General features: G+C 31.6%; 1 protein-coding gene across 3 annotated transcripts in view; it reads right to left on the bottom strand.

The window, feature by feature from the left end:
- LOC108726988 (calcium/calmodulin-dependent 3',5'-cyclic nucleotide phosphodiesterase 1A) overlaps positions 1-9,211 on the bottom strand; it is an 85,858-nt gene extending 76,647 nt beyond the window's left edge. For 2 of the 3 annotated variants that reach the window (XM_018454858.1, XM_018454860.1), the window contains exons 1-2: positions 9,145-9,211; positions 6,408-6,868 (exon numbers count right to left, since the gene is read on the bottom strand). In XM_018454858.1, coding sequence (XP_018310360.1) covers positions 6,408-6,432 — 25 coding nt within the window. In that variant the 5' untranslated portion in view covers positions 6,433-6,868; positions 9,145-9,211. Of the gene's footprint in view, positions 1-6,407; positions 6,869-6,961; positions 6,986-9,144 lie in introns of those variants that run through there. The other variant, XM_018454859.1, reaches the window with a different exon arrangement.
- Positions 9,212-20,909: the final 11,698 nt, after the last annotated feature.

Below are 20,909 nucleotides of genomic sequence, written 5' to 3'. Positions count from 1 at the left end.
ATTGTGTCTCAAGACAAACATCCAAGACAAATTTTTCGATCGAATCACGATTACGAACATAATGTAACAAACATAGAATTTGTCACTCTCAAATCTATTTATTTCAAAATTAATAGTTGTGGACTGTGATGTTTTCAAAATAACCGAATAAATTTTATTCGCTCGTTTAAGAAACTGTAACGTTCTTCTTAATCTTTTAGAGACTTTAAAGATTTTTAAGCAAATCATAAATAAGCAACTTATTGTTGATAACGCGCGCCCATTCAGCCAGGAGTCGCATTATTATACATATACAATTAATTCGTGAATGAATATAATATATGATCATCTTACACTGAAAAGTCGATATGCTATTCTCTCACTAAATAATATTTCTGTGGTCTCAATGATTGTACCACAAGCAGTTTTGCGAACAGATTTAACCCTGTCTAAAGAATTAACAATTGGTATTAATGTTATACGTTTGGTATAATATCTCCATATTTTCGTGCTACTTTGTTACGCATTCTTACGCATTCAGTGATATGTTATACGCCGGATCTACCGTATGACATCATGCACATTTGTGATTACACTTGCACTATAAAGATGACGATATGCATAATACCGTCTGTCTCTGCAGTCAGCAGCTAAGAGCGTCAACTGGCGTCAGTGTGATCGTAAATTTGCAAAATAGAAAAGCGTCCACAACGACCTCGAAAGAGATGCTTACATAAATGCAAGAGAAAATTGCGAACAACTTGGAGAATCATGGGTATGTTACGAGTTGTATTTTTGTAAAATTCAAGTTGGCATGAAATCGTAATTTACGATCTCTATCTGTGAGAAGAAATGTGAGTAATGCAAGTTGGCTGAATTCGGACAAGATTCTCTCCCCCCTCTTTTTCTCACACCCCTCCTTCCCTTATCCACCCTCCTTCCTTTTTCCACTCTCTCCCCTCTCGCTCCAGTTTATACATTATCTATATTTTATCACGACATGTATCAAATATACATGTGCGTGTGTACATACATACACACACACACATATATATACGCATACTACGTTTTCATATTTGCTTAAATTCAAGTAAAATAGCCGCCGGAGATATTGAAATAGAATTATCAAACGCCTGTACTGCAAAATTTGTTAATAAAATAAAAAGAAGCTCGAAAAGAAGAATATAAATGATGTATAAACATCAGAGCGACATCATAAACTTGCAAATATTTAACTCGAAAAACAGAATTCAACATAAAATCAATGTTTATTACGTTTCCTCTTCGAACGTCATCAACCACTCGCGCATTGATCGATCAAAGTTTATACATATTGTTTCGCATATTTTCCTTTGGTAAATCATAGAGATCTCGCTATAATGTTAATTGTACTCCGACTTTCGAGATAAATGCAATCCATTAAGTGTATATTGTTTGTGCAATGATTTTTTTCTCACAAAGTCTCAACACATTACAATAACCTACTGAGAAAATCAGAGGTTGTATGACGCATAGTTAATATTTGAAGTATATGTGATTATTAATTATTACACATATGTATGTATGCGTGTACAATTTTCTCAATACACGAATTTTCTATCACTTTTTCTGATAATTTTTGCGATTTTTTATTTTAATTAATTGAGAATATATTATATTAATTATTTAAATATATTATATAAAACTGATATTTTTCTTTATTTGCTAATTTTTTTTCTCATTCTGTGTATATTTTATAGAACCAATGAATTCGAGCCAATATCTAATATTTGGCAAGCCTGTAATAAACAACACACACACACACACACACACACACAAAAAGAGAGAAGAGGGAGCGGGAAAATCTTAGAAAGGTCTTCTGAAAGGTCAAGGACATAGACTATTATTTGTGTTTCCAAATAATCTAATTCCTTTGAAACAACAGAAGTAATGACGATTATAGATAAATTATTTTCTTATAAAATTTTTGAACATGCCAGTATATGATGCAACAATTTACAAAACAGCGTTACAATCAAATCGTTTGATAAGGATACGTATGTATGTATAGGTGAAACAATAGACAACTCGTACCCGTAATTTTGGGCATGCTAAAGAACGGACAACGTATAAAGATTTCCCGATTTAGTACATATAACAATGTATATATGTATATTTTTGAGATGCGACCGTTTGTGAATGTATCGTTTAAGAATGGAGCTGGTTTATTGAACAACATAATTCAACAAGTTAAGTCTTAAATAATGTAACAACAACGGTAACAGAAATTTAATTTGTAGCTTAATATCACTGTAAAAAGTGCAGTGTTTATTAAAATGTTTCTGTTTAAAATATCTTTGGAAAACAAAAGTTTAATAATAAAAGATACTTCAATTTTAAATGTTTTAGTGTTTTAAATCCAAACGCATAGTGTTTTGTTTATTGCGAAAAGGTTAAAACTAAAACTTCTTTAAGCGTTTAAAAAAACGGAGACAAGAATAAAACATTCTTATATCTTAAATGAAACACTTCTTTTATGAGCGATAATTAAAAAGGTTTTAAAAAATGGTACATTGTACATTAATATCTTATATGAGAGAAGTCACCATGCTCGATTATGAGCAATAGGACTAAGGAAAGGAGAGATATATGTTATATGTCATTAAGCGTGTAACATATAAAAAAAAATGTAAGAAGCGCAAAGATTATACTAGAAAAAACGGGAAGCCATTTTAACAAATAAATTCTATTATACTTTCATTAATGCTATCATATATAATATATATATTATATAATATAAATCATATATCATATATAATAATAAGACTTTTTTGATGACAAATTAATGTTTGGATGTATTAGTCCCAACAGTGGATAATTTACCGACGTAAACTGTGGCATCTGCAGATTTTGTCGTAAAGAAAATCTCAAAGGAAAGCTGGCGCCCACTAGGTGACCACTATGGATAACCTTAACACATTATTGATTTTTTACAGATTGTAGAAGATAATAATTTAAAGTATGATAAATATACGATTCAAATGTAATATTAATAATAAAAAGATATATTACATTTATTTTATACTTCTCTTTTAGACGACACATCGATACAGTATATAATAAAATTAATAGAAAATTAAAATTAAATAAAATTCTATAGAATTTTTTGCATTTATAGTATAATTATTTCATTTAAACTATGTAAAGTTACAATAACCATACGAGAAAAGTCATGAATCTAATAATAAATGTAATTAATAATTTAATAATTAATATAATTAATAATCATACAATTAATAATACAATTAATAATCAAAATTTGTTAATGTTATTATATAATTGTAATTTTTTTGCATATTTCTAAATATATTATAAAAATATTCACAAATTAATATAAAATATTTAATGAAAAAACATACGACAATTTTATATTTTTCTTATATGTATAAGAATATACTCGTAAATTCTACCTATACTAAAATTTTCACATATATTTAAAGCCGTCAGTTATTACAAATGTCATATTAAAATTCATTATTCAATTCATTAACGTATTCATTACTGTAGTAAAATGTATACGAATATTACGTATTTGCAGAACAAGTTGATTGCCATTTATATGATGATTGCATTAGTGATTTACAAGCGTTTGAATAATTATGTTGGATAACATATGCGAGCTCTTTCGCATTATATAATATAAACCAATTACAAGATAATGTTATTAATAGTAAAATTTTAAGTTATTAAATGTTATTAATAGTAAAATTTTAAGTTTCACTAATCGCATGTTATTAATAATAAAATAAAGTTTCACTAATCGTACAAATAAATACGACCGTGCTCTTTCAACATAATTGTCATCGCCCTGATATAATTAAATCTTTCGCTATATTTCGATTTTTGAAAATAATGCTAGTTACTGCTAAATTATTCAAAATTTTATAATAAAAGAATATTTTTAGCACTATTATTTATATTAATTTATTCTGCTTTACAATTGATTATTCTAAATGATATAATACACAATTTTGTTAAATAAACAAAAATAGATCCTGTTCCTGTTCCGAGGTATATCCACATCACAAGAAGGGGCGACGTAAATTAGTACAATCAAGCCGCAGGCTTACTATAAGTGGAGGAAGAAGAAGGAAAATAGATATTACGAACCAACACTCTATTATATTAATAATGTAAACGAAGAAATTTTAGACAAATATAAATATTTGATACGAATTTTAACATACATTTCCTGATACAACTCGAAGTGCATCAAGAATCAACAGATAATTTTTCAGTAAATTTTCATCAATTATTATTTTTGATTTTTCAACAAAGTTGAATAGAAAGAATTATATTTTTATATCCTGTATTACTCCTAAGTATAAATATGAATAAATTGCGATGCTGTAATATTATAATTCATCACAACTAATTTTCAACGACAGTCATTATATTCATTATAATTTCAAATTTACGATTATACGTACTCATTTACGAAAAGATGAAAGGAGAATAACATATTCTTGGCAAATGCAATATTAAATTATTCAAAATAATATGTATATATATGTCTGTATTACTCAATAATATCTACATATATCGAAATTGGTACGATACAATTATTAGTACGTATAACACAAACAAATTATTTTATCGATTTCACATATAATCAGTTATTCTGTCCAACAAATCTACTAATCAACCAAAAAATGCATCGATTTAAAAAGTAGTTCTTAGTTGAAAGAACTGCTGTTTTACCTGATCGAACACACAGATAGGGGACGCAAGATAATCGATATATTTTCATCTACGTTCTATGCTTACACTAATTGAGGGGATTGGCGGTATAAAGGCACAATTCTACTTAGGCCCTTTTTCCGGAGATTGCGCAAATAAACAAGGAATTGATGTTGCTTACATTAAATATGAACGTGTTTCAATTGTCCTGTGGTGATGAAAATGATATAATCTATGAAAAAAGGGTATAAATGATGTAAAATCATTAATGAGATTTTTACTAGAGACTGAACGAAAATGATACGACAATAATGTGGTTTTCATTACAACATATTTATGTTAAAAAATTTTACGACAACTCATCAGATGATGATTGAACATTATTTCAATTTGTTTTGTACAAGTAAAAGTAAAATGTATTTCACATTCATTTTGTATTTCTCCTAGAAGAATGTGAAAATAAAAAACATTTCTGCAGTTTATAGTCTTTTCTTTCTGTCGATTCTTAAATTCAAAATTATGATCAATATTCGGAAAAAGGGACTAAATGCATTTTTTAAATTGCAAATAACTTTTTAAATATTGATCATAATAGAGAAATATTATAATATATAACTTCTTAAAGACATTATATAAATATACATTTAATACTGTTCCCATTTGTGGTATAAAAAAGTAACAAGTTATTTTAATTTTTATCAAAATCAAAATTTTGTAATTAGGCCTTTATTCCACCAATCCTCTCAATTCTGATAAAAATTGCTATCTTTTCTTTGTTGATACGTTATATACCTACATACTTTCTTTTTCAATCTATTCTGAAAATTCAGCGTTGTATCGATCAAAATTTCATTTATTTTCGTATAACGGTGTAAAAAACATTTTTTAACAATCCTAAATAATGTACACAAAAACGAAGATGTAGATTTAATTTGTGCATACAAACTTATAAATGCAACATAATTCCGAAAACAAATCTTGTCGACGGTTTCCCTATGCATGATTACAATGTTAGTTCATTACAAGTGGATCGAACGACCCTGAAAGAAGTGTCGACTACTCAATAACTTTCTCACGATTGCCAGCCCCACTTTTATTCACAAACCCAACTTCATTTAAAAGTCTAACATTTCTTAACAGCAAACGCGGGAATAAATAAATTATGTGTTTATTTGAGTATTCAGAAAATCGATTTCTCTTAAAAACTAATATAAAATATGTAGAAATATTAAACTTTCCAGATGTAACAATATGATGCAATTTCTTTATTTAAATGTGCTATCTGGAATTCCACTTGTGACTTAAGTCACAACAAATTTAGAATAAGTACTACAAAGAATTTCTGTCTTTAATTTGATAAGTTTATAGATTTTCAATTTGTTAAGAACATATCCAAAACAAACATACAGAGATAATGTAAAATTGAGAATAAGGACTAGATACAGTATGGATACGATATTATTATTAATAAAATAAAAACAATGAAATATCTTCTCCTTTATTAAACTATCACTGCAGGAATATGATGATCAGGAGAACCCGTCCAGAAAACGGAAAAAGAACAAGAGAGAGAGAGAGAGAGAGAGAGAGAGAGAGAGAGAGGAGAAGAAATGAAAGACTTATCTTTATAAGACGAGATACGTGATGGCTCGAGAGAGGTCATCGATAGTGTTCGGAAATAAGAACAGTATCTAAAATAGATCCCTCACCTTGTACATTCCTGTCCTTGTCCATTTCCTTTGTAAGATGAGAGGTAAAGCGCACTACCGTCTCTTCAAATCACTGCATCACGAAACTTTCCAATTTTGACCAATCTTGAACGGCGCGCGTATCGATTTTAACAACTTTTCGAAAAGTGTGCGCATCTGTCGCAAATGAACTAATCACCGATGCCAGATTTGCTGATAAAGGGATCCAATACATAATAATGCAATAAGAAAATTTTACTCCAAACAAATCGATCGTTCTTTTTCGAATTATTCAAACTTGAAATTAATGGAACCATTGGCGACAACGAGAAAATTCTAAACTAATGTATGATGAGAGTGTTTTCGATTTGTTTATATTATATGTGTCCATCTCCGTGTTCGATAAATCATGCAATGTAAATCATTGAAGAAATTCAAAATCGCGATAAATCGATGAAAGCCGAAGAATCCGTCGCGTCACTCTATGACGTGATATGTATAATGTAATGTGTAGTGACTTAATTCAAATTATACGAACAAATTTGACATTTATGCACAATAATGTATGCACTTACACATATTCATTCTTTATGCATAATATAGTTATCTTCTTTTTATTGCGCGCGCACAGACCTAAATTTAAAATAAAATTTTTAATATTTGTCTTGACTTTCGGATCATATAAAATCAAGTGCTGAAAATGATATCTTGTATATATTTTACACACACTTTTCCGATATTTTTAAATAATTATTTAATGAAAAAAAATTAATTATTTAAAGAAATTGAGTTTAAGAAAAAAAAATTAGAACGTTTTAAATCATTTTCAGGAGTAGGTACGGCTTAAAATCAATTAGTCAAGTGACAACAAATCATCATGTTCTATGGCTGCGGAAATTGCATTCGCAAGTAGATATCACCAATTTATATCGCATCTCGATAAAAAAAAAGAAAAAATATGCACATATTAATGTGTGAAAAAATTAGTTGATCGACGTCTCCGAGCGCCTATTACAACGGTTGCGAAATAATTGCGAATTATTAACGAAAGATAGGAAATGCTATAAGGTGAATCAAATTGAAGTCTGTGCGAAGGAAATCGTCCTCATATGATGAAAAAAAGAAAGTGAGGGATACTTTGGGATTGGAAGCGTGCTTGATGCTTTCAGATTGCTAAGAAAGTCACATAACTTGATCGAAAAAATACATAATTTTTGCAGCAGAAAAAATAAAGGAAATATTATATACAATGACGTATGAGAATTTAGCTAGTTAAATAACTGCTAAAAGGGATAGATGAAAGGCTAAAAAAAAATTTGTAAATCAAATCCTTTCTTATTGTTAACATAATCAAATTCTTTTCTTATTTTATTTTCTTATTTTCGTTAACGTATAACATATAAGCTGAAGTAAATAAATTATTCTACACACAATCTTTATAACTTTTAGTGTCGATCAAAACTTTTTAAAAAATTGTCTATTCTTAAAAAATATTCTCCTTTTTATATTTGTAAATAAATTTCTGTGAAAATTTTAATTGGAATCTATGAAAAGTCGCATTAATACAAATAAACTGATAAACAACATAAAACAAAGAAATCGATTAATCTAAAATAAGATGCGTATAAGATCGAAATTTCCCTTCAAAAAGCTTCAATCACTCGTGAAATAAAATAATAATATTAGGTATATACGATTATTATATACAATTGACACATACAAGTAGTTCTCATCCTCTTGCTCCTCTCTTATAGACGTATTTATATAGCCATGCTACACTTAAAACGCGCAATTTTGGAAAGACTTTAAAGAAAATAAATGCAAAAACGATGTCATATGAAAATAAATATTTCCTATAAATTTATATGGAAATATTGCAAACAATGGATATTTTTTAATTTCTAATCGTTTTATAAATTTTTAGCTAAATCTATTAAAGGAAAAATCTTTCTGAACATTTCAACTGTTATATTTAAAAAACGCGAAAAGAAAAAAGATTATGATTACATATCAATCATAAATATAATTATATATATAAATTTGTCAGAAATAAAGTAATATTGTTTCACCGAGATACAATTTGCTCGAAAATAAACTCTTTCTCTGTCGATTTTTTCGTTTGAAGCTGTTTTATATTATGACTGCCACTCTAATGCTACGATACGACGCAAAAAAGAAAAACGTGACCAATGTTGAAGAGCAAATCACGACGGATGTGAGAAAAAGACGAGAGGATTAAACTGACAATTCACGAAGATTAAATCGACAATTCACACGTATAACATGAGACTGAAATGAAAGGCCATTCGTAACTCGTGTTTTAATCCTTTGACTTTTACTAACGTAATTTATTAGCGAATCGGGAGTAATGGAGAGAAAAAACAGGAAAAAAAAGAAAAGAAGTGCATTACAAAATAGAAAGAAGTAACAAGAACGACCGGTTCTTTTCTTCCCTATCTTTTTCACTGATATAACGGAGAGCTTACGAGTATATACGTATACACTAGAACGATGAAGAATGGCGGATAAAGAGGAGTAGTGGGGAGAGAAAAAGCGTAAGAAGCGCGAGTACACTCCGCACGCGGCTACACGCGACAGAAAATAATAGAGGCGGCGAAAGCGGCGCGAGAGTGATGAGGGGTAACAAGACAAGGGGTGAAGGCATTGAACGCGTGCGAAGGTTCGTTCGTTCTGAATTCGAAGCTGTGGGAAACGCGCGTGGTAATGTGTCTTGAGGAGGATAGTACGGCAAGACTACCACCCGACTACGACGAGGCGTCATAGGATAGATAAAGTCGATGCACTTCGACGGGATGTCGTTGGACTACTGACGATCCTGAGAGAACTGTCGACTGGGACGCGGTAAACGTGGCGCGGCGCGCCGCGTCGCCGACGCCAACGCCGACACCGACGCCGATGATGACGACGACGGCGACGACGACGACGATCCCGCGAAAATCTGATATGCGTGCGCACGAATGGCGAATCTCTCGTTCCTGTAAAGATCCACCGGTTCAAGACTGGTCCATCCGGCCATGTGAAGTAGAGATCTCCGCGAAAAAAGAAAGAAGGGATTAGGTTCCTTTAGAGCATAGAAAAAGTGAATGGTACGAACGGCGATAAATCTCCCTCTTTGCAACGCCCAAAGAGGAATACGGAAGCTAAGTAAAAAGAGGATCAACGTTGGACTTATTCGTTAATATGGATCATATGAAAGATGTAACGGTAGAGAATCAAATTTAAACTATTGGATAAATGGAACGTGATAATTTGTTAATAATAAAATTTATATTAACAACCACTACAAATTATCCCAATTAATAAAAAACGATTATAGAATCATTGAAATATAAACGTATTTGCTTTTATTATTGAAAGATCGTTAAGGGGATCCTAAAGTTGTCTGTATCACCGACTAAATCATATAATTTTTGTATAACAATTATACCTTTTTCCTCTTTTACAAATTCGAAAATCTTTTTCCAAGATTAAAGTCCAAGATAAAATACTCATTAATATGTGTCTGTAAGGTGGAGTTTATATCAAGAACGACAAAAAATTTCAAAATTGAGATCTTTATAATTTCTTATTTCAATATAACGCTCCAAAGATGTTACATCGTAATAACATTTACTTCATATAAAAGCTGTGCAATTTGTATTTACGAAATAGTAGTCCATAGACTAGTTTGCACAAAGAAATAACGTGGAGTTCTTAAAATTGGACTTGGATGTCTAATTAAAACGTTATTGTTATATGAAAATTTATATGTAGGGGAGACCGGAGCTAGTTGTCGTACGGGGTTGATTATCAAAATGCTTATAACTCAAACAGGACATGGCAGAAAAATCTCTTTTTTTTACAGTAGATTATTGATACAATATTAATTTGTTGTGTAAAATTATTTACACCACAAACATTGTATATATTATTTATAGCGATTTTTAAGAAAATGAAGTTGGTGAGTAAATTTTTCTTATCATCTATTTTGTTGTCTGACAAGTCCTTAGCATTATTAACCGCGATCCCTGTATACATAGAAAATGACATGTCTTAGAGGAGCTTTGTTACAATTAATTAATCATAATCTTGACAAAGTTTATGAATACAATCTCTTTTATTAAAAATAGCTATGTGGAGCAGATTGACCAAAATGAGACGAGGTTAGGTGACAATTAATTTTAATATTTTTAGAGAACATATTTTAGAGAATATATTTACAAATGTATTATATTTCGTATAGATATATATATGTTTTTCATTTTTCATATAGAAACTACGGTACAAAAATAAATTACGTATTTTATGATTAAAATAACTATTTTATTTGTATTAATACCATAATTGTTATTATTTCTCAAAATATAGAAATGATATTAAAATAAAAATTGCATTTTTTATATGTGTTGTCCATAATAAATATGCCAATCATAGAACGTGTGACAATCAACCCAGAACATAGAGTTAATTGTCATTTTCGCAGCTTCATTTAAAATTAAATATTTATTTTTACGATATGATGAATTCACGAGTAATATTTTTTTTAATACCTGAAGAATGTAGGTATATTATAACATATGTAATATTTCAAAATCAGGCATTCACTTTTTTCTAAAAATCACTAATCGAAAACTGATAATCGGTCCGGGTCTCCCTTATATATGTGTGAGATATTGATGTATAGTATGTAGTGATATGTCAATGACACGTAAATCGTCTATGTGTGAGTGCTATTTTTTTTTACAATATGACTAATCCCCTTAAATTGGCGGCAATCTCTTTTTTTATCTTCGCATCGTATTTATACTATCTCGTCTCTATACTCGCTTTCCACCGTGTAGCTAATTATGTCTATCTAATTTAACTAAAAGTCCAAATTTGCTCACACAATATAGTGCAACAACATAGATGAAAAAAATAGTATTGAAAATACGTGGAACGAAATCCCCAGCTTAAAATAACAAAAGCGAAGGAAACGATGTGATCTATGATATAAAAATAACAAATGATATAATAAACTATCGAAGACCACTAAGCTGCGACAGAGAAGAAAATATTTTAGGTCAAGAAAGCACAAAGGAAAATCTTTCAGGTCAAAATAATATTGGAAGAAAATTATTAACTTAACTTTTGAAAAAAAAAAGAGGTGATTAGCATAGCAAGTTCAAAGTTTCCGATATTTCTCGTATTCCCCTCCTTTTTTCATTATCTCAAATCTATGCATATATAAAGTTTTTATTTTTTCCAAAAGGAAAAAACTATTCTCACAATCCGGCAATTTTTTTCGGAAAAGTTTTTAATCGCTTATAACCTAAAAAATATCCTGGCTATTTCGTTCTTCATTTTAATAAATAGAAAAAAAGAAAAAGAAAAAAATGTCAACCTGAAATTGGTCATAAAAATTTATTATCAAAATTAAGATCGTTTATTGTAATGAGACATCACGTAGAATCAAAATTATCATAATTATCTTGTGTTGCAGAAGACGAAGCTAATATAGCGATATAACAAAAACGCTTTTACGAAAGCGCTGCTTCGCATATATCAATACAATCGCGTAGGTATTTCAACATAATTTAATTTTGTGCGAGCGTTTATTCGTCGCTCAGCGTACGGATTTCAGAGCATGATTCTCTCTCACAACAAGCGAAGACTTGAAGCGTTAAAAGCAGCAAGATAGGAAGAAATACAGAGAGGGTGACAGCCACGGACCCTAGATATTAATACGTATACGGTGTCGGTTCACTTTGTCGAGCAACGACGTGTAAGATCGACTCTGCCGGAGAGATACGCTCTTCGCGCCGTACCGATGATACTTTGTCCTCGTTGCAAGGTGAAATGCTAACTAAAGGGGATGTTTTAATGGCAAAGATAATAATATGCTTGGTCGCGATGGCTATTCCTAGACCGGCAAAAATATTCGCATGAAAGCAATACACGCCATTCGCTAGTTACGATAAATTGATTCAAACAAGAGGTATTGCGATCGTAACTTTGCCAATTAATTTCAGAAGACTACGAAAAAAATGCGTTTATGACATAAGCATACATTAAGGTACATATATTCAATTAGGAATACCTGATATAAAAAGTTATAATTGGTTAATGTTGTATCGAATATTCTTTTTATTTTTTTCAAATATTTGATGGTATTAAAATAAAGTAGTACGAAAAGGTAATTAATTACCTTTCTAATAAATTACAAGAAATTTTATTGAAAGTTTGTTTTATTTAGACATGATTATTATGATATTTTTAAATTTTAATGGTAGGTAAGTATGTGTTATATAAATGTTAAAAATTATATTTAATATTTATCGATTATGAAGAAAATAAAATTTCTTAATTTTCACAAAGAGAAATTTTCCAATTTCATGATTATAGTAGATATAGATAGTATGCTTTAATAATTGGATGACGACGACAATGATTAAATTGTTGTAATGAATAAATCCACCGAATGTAAAGAAAACAAAAGATTGTTTCGCGTTCACGTTTGTTTTATGTAATAAAATAATATTCCATCCATATCTCGTAGCCATCTGTATTATATGAATATATGTGTATGTGCAAGATCGATATTTAAAGGATTTCTCGGTGATATTTAAATATAAACGTACGTTCGTTGCTTTTGTTGCCACAAAATTCAGCAAACTATAGTACGTCCCATAAATATTGCTCTGAAAAAGGCTCTGAGATCGATTGCGTCCTTAAATACAAAAACTGCATGTAGGTATATACGCATGTATAAAAAGTCTGCGCGAGCGAAGCAGCTAGAAGCTATCTATTGCACGCAATGTATAGTTCATATACTTTTTCACGCGATGTAACTTTAGCGATATATGTGTGTGAAATGTATGTGTGTGAAATGTGTGTGTGTGTGTGTGTGTGTGTATGTTTAGTTCAGAATTGCTGTAACAATTACAAATCTTTAGGCCAAGTTGTAATAAAGATTATATAGATAACTTATTGTCAAATAAAGAACAAATACAAAATTGCACGTCGCGTCGGAAATATTCATAAATTTTGGATATTCCTACCGAATTTATGTCCAAAAGACAACGTTTCTCTATATATACTGCGATGACGTCAGAAACGTACACTGCCTAGGTACACGTATCACGTTGTATACCCTAATTATTCGATCCACGATGCATTTTCAGTTCATCGAATTTCAAAGGATTTCTTTTCGTCGTACTTTCGTTCGGCCCTCCGACGTGCTGAACTTGACTGGAAATTATGTGAATTTACTTAGAACGATAAATGTAAATCTTTCGCAGTACAATAAAGTACAATGTAACAAAAACGTAGTGATCATTTTCCTCCCGACACAAGTCAAGCGAGTTTTCCACTATTTTTCTAGCTAGCATATTTGTGTCGCGTCGTTATACAATTAATAATCCGTGCCAGCGGCGTACTTTTAACAAGTTTTCTATGACGATATATGAGCTCTCTCTCTCTCTCTCTCTCTCATCAAAATACGGAGAATTTACGGAACTCGGAGTGAAGCAGCAAGCACTTAGTGTCAGAATAATAAACTTATATATCACTGCAGGAGATTACCATCTTTCAATTTATATTAGGATTACGATGCGCGAAGCAACATATAAAATATATATATATACATATACATATGATTGTTACAAGATAAGAAATGAGAAGCTGGCGAGATATTTTTCTATAAATAATGATCTGTCAAATCTTTTGTAACAAAAAAGATTGTTAACAAGCAGACAATTCTCACCGGAAAAAATGTGAATAAAAGCCATTCCTTATACTCAATCGGCGAAGTTATATACATATACTGTTGATTTTGTATGTATATACATATATTCGATACCTGCGGAATTAATGTATTTACTATAATTTTTTATCAGCGATCTCTACTTTAAACGCGTTTTTCTCGAAATCTGTTTTTTTGCATTTTCTCCAATTTTGTGTACACGATTGAAAAAAAATGTTTGACTAATCGACTTTTTATAGGTCTCATTAGCTAATAAAAGCAAAGGATAAGTTTAGGATTTGTAGGCCGATATTCATAATTCGTTCTTATTTTAATATCATCTTAAATGTCTTAAAATGATAATATACTTTGTAATTGGCTTATGATATCTTAAGATGGTTTTAAATATAAGAACCGTCTATAATACTGGCCTTAGACTCGTCACGGTTAGGTTATGAAAAATCAGATAAAAACGGATTGGACAAATCTGAGGTGCTTTCAGAAAGTAGAATAGAAGCGAGCAGGATAGCAGAATTAGTAAAATTACATACTGATGACAGTTTATTATCGAACACCGAGACTACTATTCGCCATAATCGATAAATATTTCAGTTTTCTAACAAGAAAGTTTTCTGACAAATAACACAGGATTGATTTGAGGTTGCGCGTCATTTCATAGCAAAGGGAAAAAGTTTGGGGGAAGAGAGAGAGAGAGAGAGAGAGAAAGAGAGAGAGAGAGAGAGAGAGCAAGAAAGCGATCGAACGTCATAAGAACCGTTCATTATTCTCCCTTATATTGAGAATTCCTGCAAACCGATTAACAAATACCTCTCAACGTCTGGTTCTTGATCTTTCACAACCCGTCGTTTCCTCATCTTTCTGAGCACCCTCATACGAGGCACCTCTTTCTCCTTTCCGCCCTCTCTCTCTCTCACTTTCTCCCTTTCTTTCCTTTATTTCAGATTCTCCGCCTCCGTTCAGCATTTTGTGCCGAGATATTAGAGTTTAAACGAACGCCTCGAGAGATTCGATCGAAGAACGCCTCCATTGGTATTCCTAATGGCGAGAAAGGATGTCGGGGGTTAATATCGTTTAAAAGCACAGGCCGTCGCCCATTAATGCGCCCGATAGTTCTCCAGAAAATCTCATCATGGTTCTATTTTTGATCTCATAAACGACGATATCGAACAGCGCTCTGAAATGAATTGTTGTTCGATATGAAACAAGTTTCGCATCAACGGACAAATATAACGCAACGTAGCGGGCGAACGCAATTTTCAGTCTCAATTGTACTAAAATACGCAAAAATTCATTTCGCGCAATAATTGAATAGTAAAAGTAGGATTTTCTCGTTTTCATCTATTATTAAGAGATATATAATCGTATATAAATATATTAAATAACAGATATTTCGTGCAAATATGTAGAATATTCCAACATTACAAATTAATAAATAAATTGCTGATTAAGAATTTATGCATCCCGAGTCCATAATAATTAGTATTAGTTAATGCAATTTTCACTATATAATATAAAATTACAAATAATATTAATCCAAAGTTTAATCATAATTTTTATTTATGTACAATTTTTGTTCACAATTTATTTTTTATAAACTGAAGAAATTTAATTATTCTCATGGCCATGAAAAAGATATTTTTAAAAATATTCTTAAATATACAGGGTGTTTCCAAATTAAATCGCAAAACTTCGGGAGCGTGTAGAGGAGTAAAAAACTAAGAAAAAAAGTCCTATAGACATATGCTCGTTTTTGCTCCGTTTCAGAGAAATCGAAAAAAAATATTTATATTTCTTGCCATATCTAGCACCGACATATTTGATTACATTTTCCACTTTCTGTTATGAATTTGTCAGTCGCTCTTTGAAAGCCTTTAATAGTAGATGAATTTTGTCTTTTGCAATATGCCGCGTACGTATTCTAATAGTGAATATGCTGATATGGTTTTTGTATACGGTTTCTGCAACGGTAATGCTTTAAAGGCCTGGCTGCTACAAGAGCCGTGTTTGACAGATGCAATGCTTGTATTGCTGCAAGAGGTGCACATTTCGAACAAAATCTTCATTAAAAAGTTTATAAATAAAATAATTAAAATAATAAATTAAATATATTTTTTTCTTTTTTCGTGATTTCCTGCGAAACAAAGCAAAAACGAGCATATGTCTATAGGACTTTTTTTCTTAGTTTTTTACTCCTCTACACGCTCCCGAAGTTTTGCCATTTAATTTGGAAACACCCTGTATATACAAGGTGTCCGCTCTATTTACACAAGAACGCTTGGCAAAAAATTTCGGGACACCCTGTACGTATAAAAAGTGTAATGTGTGTGCGTATTACACATTTCAAAGAAAGAATAATAATTAAGAAAAAATTAATTAAAGATATTTCAAGCTTATAAGTACAAAATAATTCTTGTCTATAATATAATATATAATATATATAATTATCTCCTCAATTACATATATATTCAATTATCCACTGAAAATTTTCGACATTCAATAGGCTTTATTTAAGAAACATACCTAGAATCGAGAATGCAAGTAACGTGATATATGTATGATTTAAGTGGATAAATTATAGATTTGTTATCATCTGGAACCGTAGCAACTTCCCCACGAATGAATTACGTTTCTGTTAGCGGTGTTCTAACGTTAATCGAATTGCAAGCTAATCTTGCCGGCGAGTAAACCGATGAACGGAATCAACGAAGGTAACCAATAAATGGTCAGTGGAAGTTAGTTACAAGGTAAACCTTGCTACAACACTTAATTACCGTCATAACTCGAGACAACTTAACCCTCGCCGCAGGGATGTAATCGTTAACCCTAGATAAAATCCGCTCAAACGAGAATAAATCTCATTCTCGATCAACGAACAATTTTTCTAAACAATGTGTTCTTTTAAAAATATATCTTTTAAAAAGAGACACATTTTTCCGCATTTTTTAAAGTTTTATTTCGTTGGATAATAATTAAAAAGGATGACATGATAGAGATGTAGCTTAATAAATAGATTACATTCTCACATAAATGATAAATAAATGAAGAGAGAGCAAATTCGGTAAAAAGCTAAATAATAGTATAGATGTGTGATTGTATTCCATTTATTACCGTAAATGTGGGTGATTTGAGACAAGTGTAGGTGACTTGGGACAGCATGTATTTTTGTTAAATTCAATCGTGGAATCCATCCATGAGTCTCTAAAGAAAGTTAAGTTAAGTTTAAGTTTTAAACTTCCTTTACAGACTCATGGATGAATTCCATGACCGAATTTAACAAAAATACATGCTGTCCAAGTCACCTTCACTTGTCCGAAGTCACCCGCATTTACGATATATCTAATAAATAATAATTAGCACGTGGGAAAATGTTTTACATTATTTCTTTATGCAGGCAGCAAATGTATAAACATTATTCTTTATATCACATTAATAATTTAGAGTTCCGAGCGTTACGTAAAAAATTAATATTTTCAATTTTATGTTTCTACATAACGTATTAAAATTCTTAAAAATAAAATTAAAAATAAGTTAAATAGCGACATAACAATAAACGCTTTTTGGTATCTAAAAAACAGTAAAATAATTAAACAGGCACAATACAATGATATTAGCTTTAACGAAAATTGTCATCAAATTTCTTTCATTTTCGAAACTAAAGCTCATTAACGTCACAAGCTTTAATCGGCTTTTAATTATCCCATCGAAAAATATAATACAGTTTGTATATAGCTTGTATGTCTCATAAAAGAGATTTTCGGAAAATCTGGTTACTTTCTTTTTCTAGGAAAAGCTTGAATATTAAGTATTTGTGAGAAGGAGAAACGAAAGTACGAATTATCGTGCACTCGCTTCCTTCAAAGTTTCAAACATCGCGATCGAGATGTCGCCGATGAAAGGAAAGTAAAAATAAATATCAAAAACAAAATAAATAAAATATATGATAAATATAAAGGCATTTACTCACCAGCTGTCGCACCGGCACTGCCGCCTGGCCAAATCCGCCAACTGTTCCATCGGCGCCAACTCCTAGGTGATTTCTGGCACCGATTAATCTCCTCCATTCGTTCACTCACACGATTCGGATACAAATATCCGGAGAAAGAAACGCGTGATTAATTACGATCGCGCACAACGTTTCTGTCATATAATGCAAAAGTCTGATATGCCGAGAAGACTCGTCACTTTTACTGTCTTTTACGATGCAACGATGTTTTACTCAACGTTTTATACGTTTTAGATGCTCCACCTTATCGTGATCACGTATATGTTTTATTTCTAACGAGAGAGTAATATATAATGAATACGATTTTATAGATGTTGGAATCATTGACGGTGAAACATAAGTATCTATACATGTGAACGAGAATATATTCGAATACACATCCCTGGTGGAAAAATATTGCTGAAATTATTCCACGTTTTGAAACTTTTCAACAAAATTTCAGCATTTCAAAAAAATTTCAGCAAAATTTTCAGACAAATTTCAGTAAGAATTTTGTAGAAATTTCGGTTGGATTTCAGTGATTTTTCAGTATGTTAGCTGAAAAATTCACTTTCAGTGAAATTTCAGCAAATTTTCAGCAATTTCGCTGAAATGTTCCAAAACGTAGAATAATTTCAGCGAAACTTTTTCACCAGGGATTATATATGTATATGTATAATATATCTAATTTTAAAATAATTAGATAAGCGAATTACTGATGTAGTTTAACGAAATAATGCATTTTTATATGGTTTCTTTCGGAATGCAGGATTCTTGAAAATTTAAGAAAATTTATAATACTCGCACATACAGAAATAAGTTTCAAAATGTAACTGAAGTAAGTTATATAGAAAGTAAAAATACTCGTCTTTTTATAGATGAAGCAGCCAAGTTTAATTGAATCCAGTCTAAAACTCACTCAACGTGCGGAGCGTGTACGATTAGAGGTTTAAACGAAGCGCGTTTATTTGCTTTCTGTAATACCAATAGCAATACTCGATTCGCTGTACGACAACACAGATATCGTGCACGCGGGACGAATAAATAATGCTAGATGTGCGAGAGACATTCGACACAAGCCTATATACGTAAAATATGTAAATGTACGAACACACGTATGCACAATATTCGCGATATTTGATATTGAATCATAAATACGTATACTAATTACTACAAACAATCGCTTCACCCGACGTCGCGACGCGCACCTCGTCATAATCGTCGACGATTATTATTAGCGCGTCATGACGCGCATCATCCATTTCTGAAGAATAAAAAACACAAATTCGCTTAAACTCCGAAGTTTGAACTATAAAATGGCGGACTCTCTTCCTCGCGCGCGCTTTGCGCGACTTGCGCGTCGTACTTGACGCAGTCGAGTCAATCGTGTACATCGAAAATCAAATAGCCAAAAGCCAACGACATTTAATCACACATGATTACTCGCACATGGTAAACGTTGTACTATTAATTGTCATTGCGTGATAACAATATTCATAATTATATATTTTCTACAGCATATGCATATATAAGTATCGTTAATCTCGCGACAATTATTTTATCGCTCAACGATTATTCTATAATGCGTAAAGCCACGAAATCCTGTACCTCGTGTTATACTATATCTAGTCTTTTCAAAGCGTAATTGAAACAACCGTGAAAATTGCCTTGCACTTGATACGATCGACAATGATTGATCGCGGAGACGATAAATTTGATCGTCCGCCGCATTACTCGACACTTTCGCGACTAATTCAACACACACATGTCACTGTTGACGGATAAAAATTGCACGGAACGCGGAGCGACATCGCCGCACGGCGACAAACCGGACAAACCGACGTGATGCGACGCTACGCGATACAACGCAACGCGACGCACGGCGCCGTGACAATCAAAGATGGCGGTTTCGCGCGACAGCATGCGCGCTGAACTTGACGTAGCGTTTACAAAGCGCCCGATCTACATTCTCGAGCCTTGTAAATATCGAAAAAAAAAAAAAACTGAGCATGCTATTTAAGATGGCCTCAAACAAAGACCGATGACGAGCACTTCTCTTCTCCGATAGAGAGTATTTTCTAGATGGACGTGCAAGAATCTAGAGAGCGTCACAACGCGCGATTCGCTGAATGATAAACCGATTAACTGTTCTCCGAGACAAAATGCGAGAGGATCGTTTTGACATTGAAAAAAGAGATTAATCGGCACGCTAAGCTCTCTGAAAAGCACTCGGTATCTATCTTATCCATTCCGTGTCGAGCTGCCGAGTTCTTTCATTTCCACCGGCAACTAGGTCCATTTGTCGAAATTACGTCCATTCGACGAAGCACGAGAGAGAAAAGTAGGCTACCAACGACGGGTCTCATGAAATTTCATCCAAGTTTCCTATTTTATACGAACCGACGGAGAAAGAAAGAGGCTCTATCGCGTCAACTAATGCTCTCTCAACTTTAAATTTTCTAATAAAAAAGACAAGAAAGGTTTTATCCGACACGTTCTAGATATACGCTAATAACGTCTATAATCTTCATGTGCTTGTATCAATCGTCAGGAATATACACCTTCTGATGTATTTTCTTTTTATTTAGCAATCAAAATTTTGTCGTGAAATTCGATAAATTTAATATTTCCACAGGACCGTGTTTTTCTTATTATGATGCTAAAATTATAAAAGTTGCATTGCGATATCACGTTTGTTAAATTATAGTTATAATAATATACTGCTGAATATTTCTTATCGAAAGCCGAAACGATTTTTTCTCTATCAATTTGTAATAGAATTTCATATTTTTTTCAA

This window comes from Mycetomoellerius zeteki, unplaced genomic scaffold (genome assembly GCF_001594055.1).
Source record: "Mycetomoellerius zeteki isolate Tzet28-1 unplaced genomic scaffold, Tzet1.0 scaffold46, whole genome shotgun sequence".
Lineage (NCBI taxonomy): Eukaryota > Metazoa > Arthropoda > Insecta > Hymenoptera > Formicidae > Mycetomoellerius > Mycetomoellerius zeteki.
Note: the sequence above shows the minus strand (reverse complement) of the source record. Positions and strands in the feature narration are given on the sequence as shown.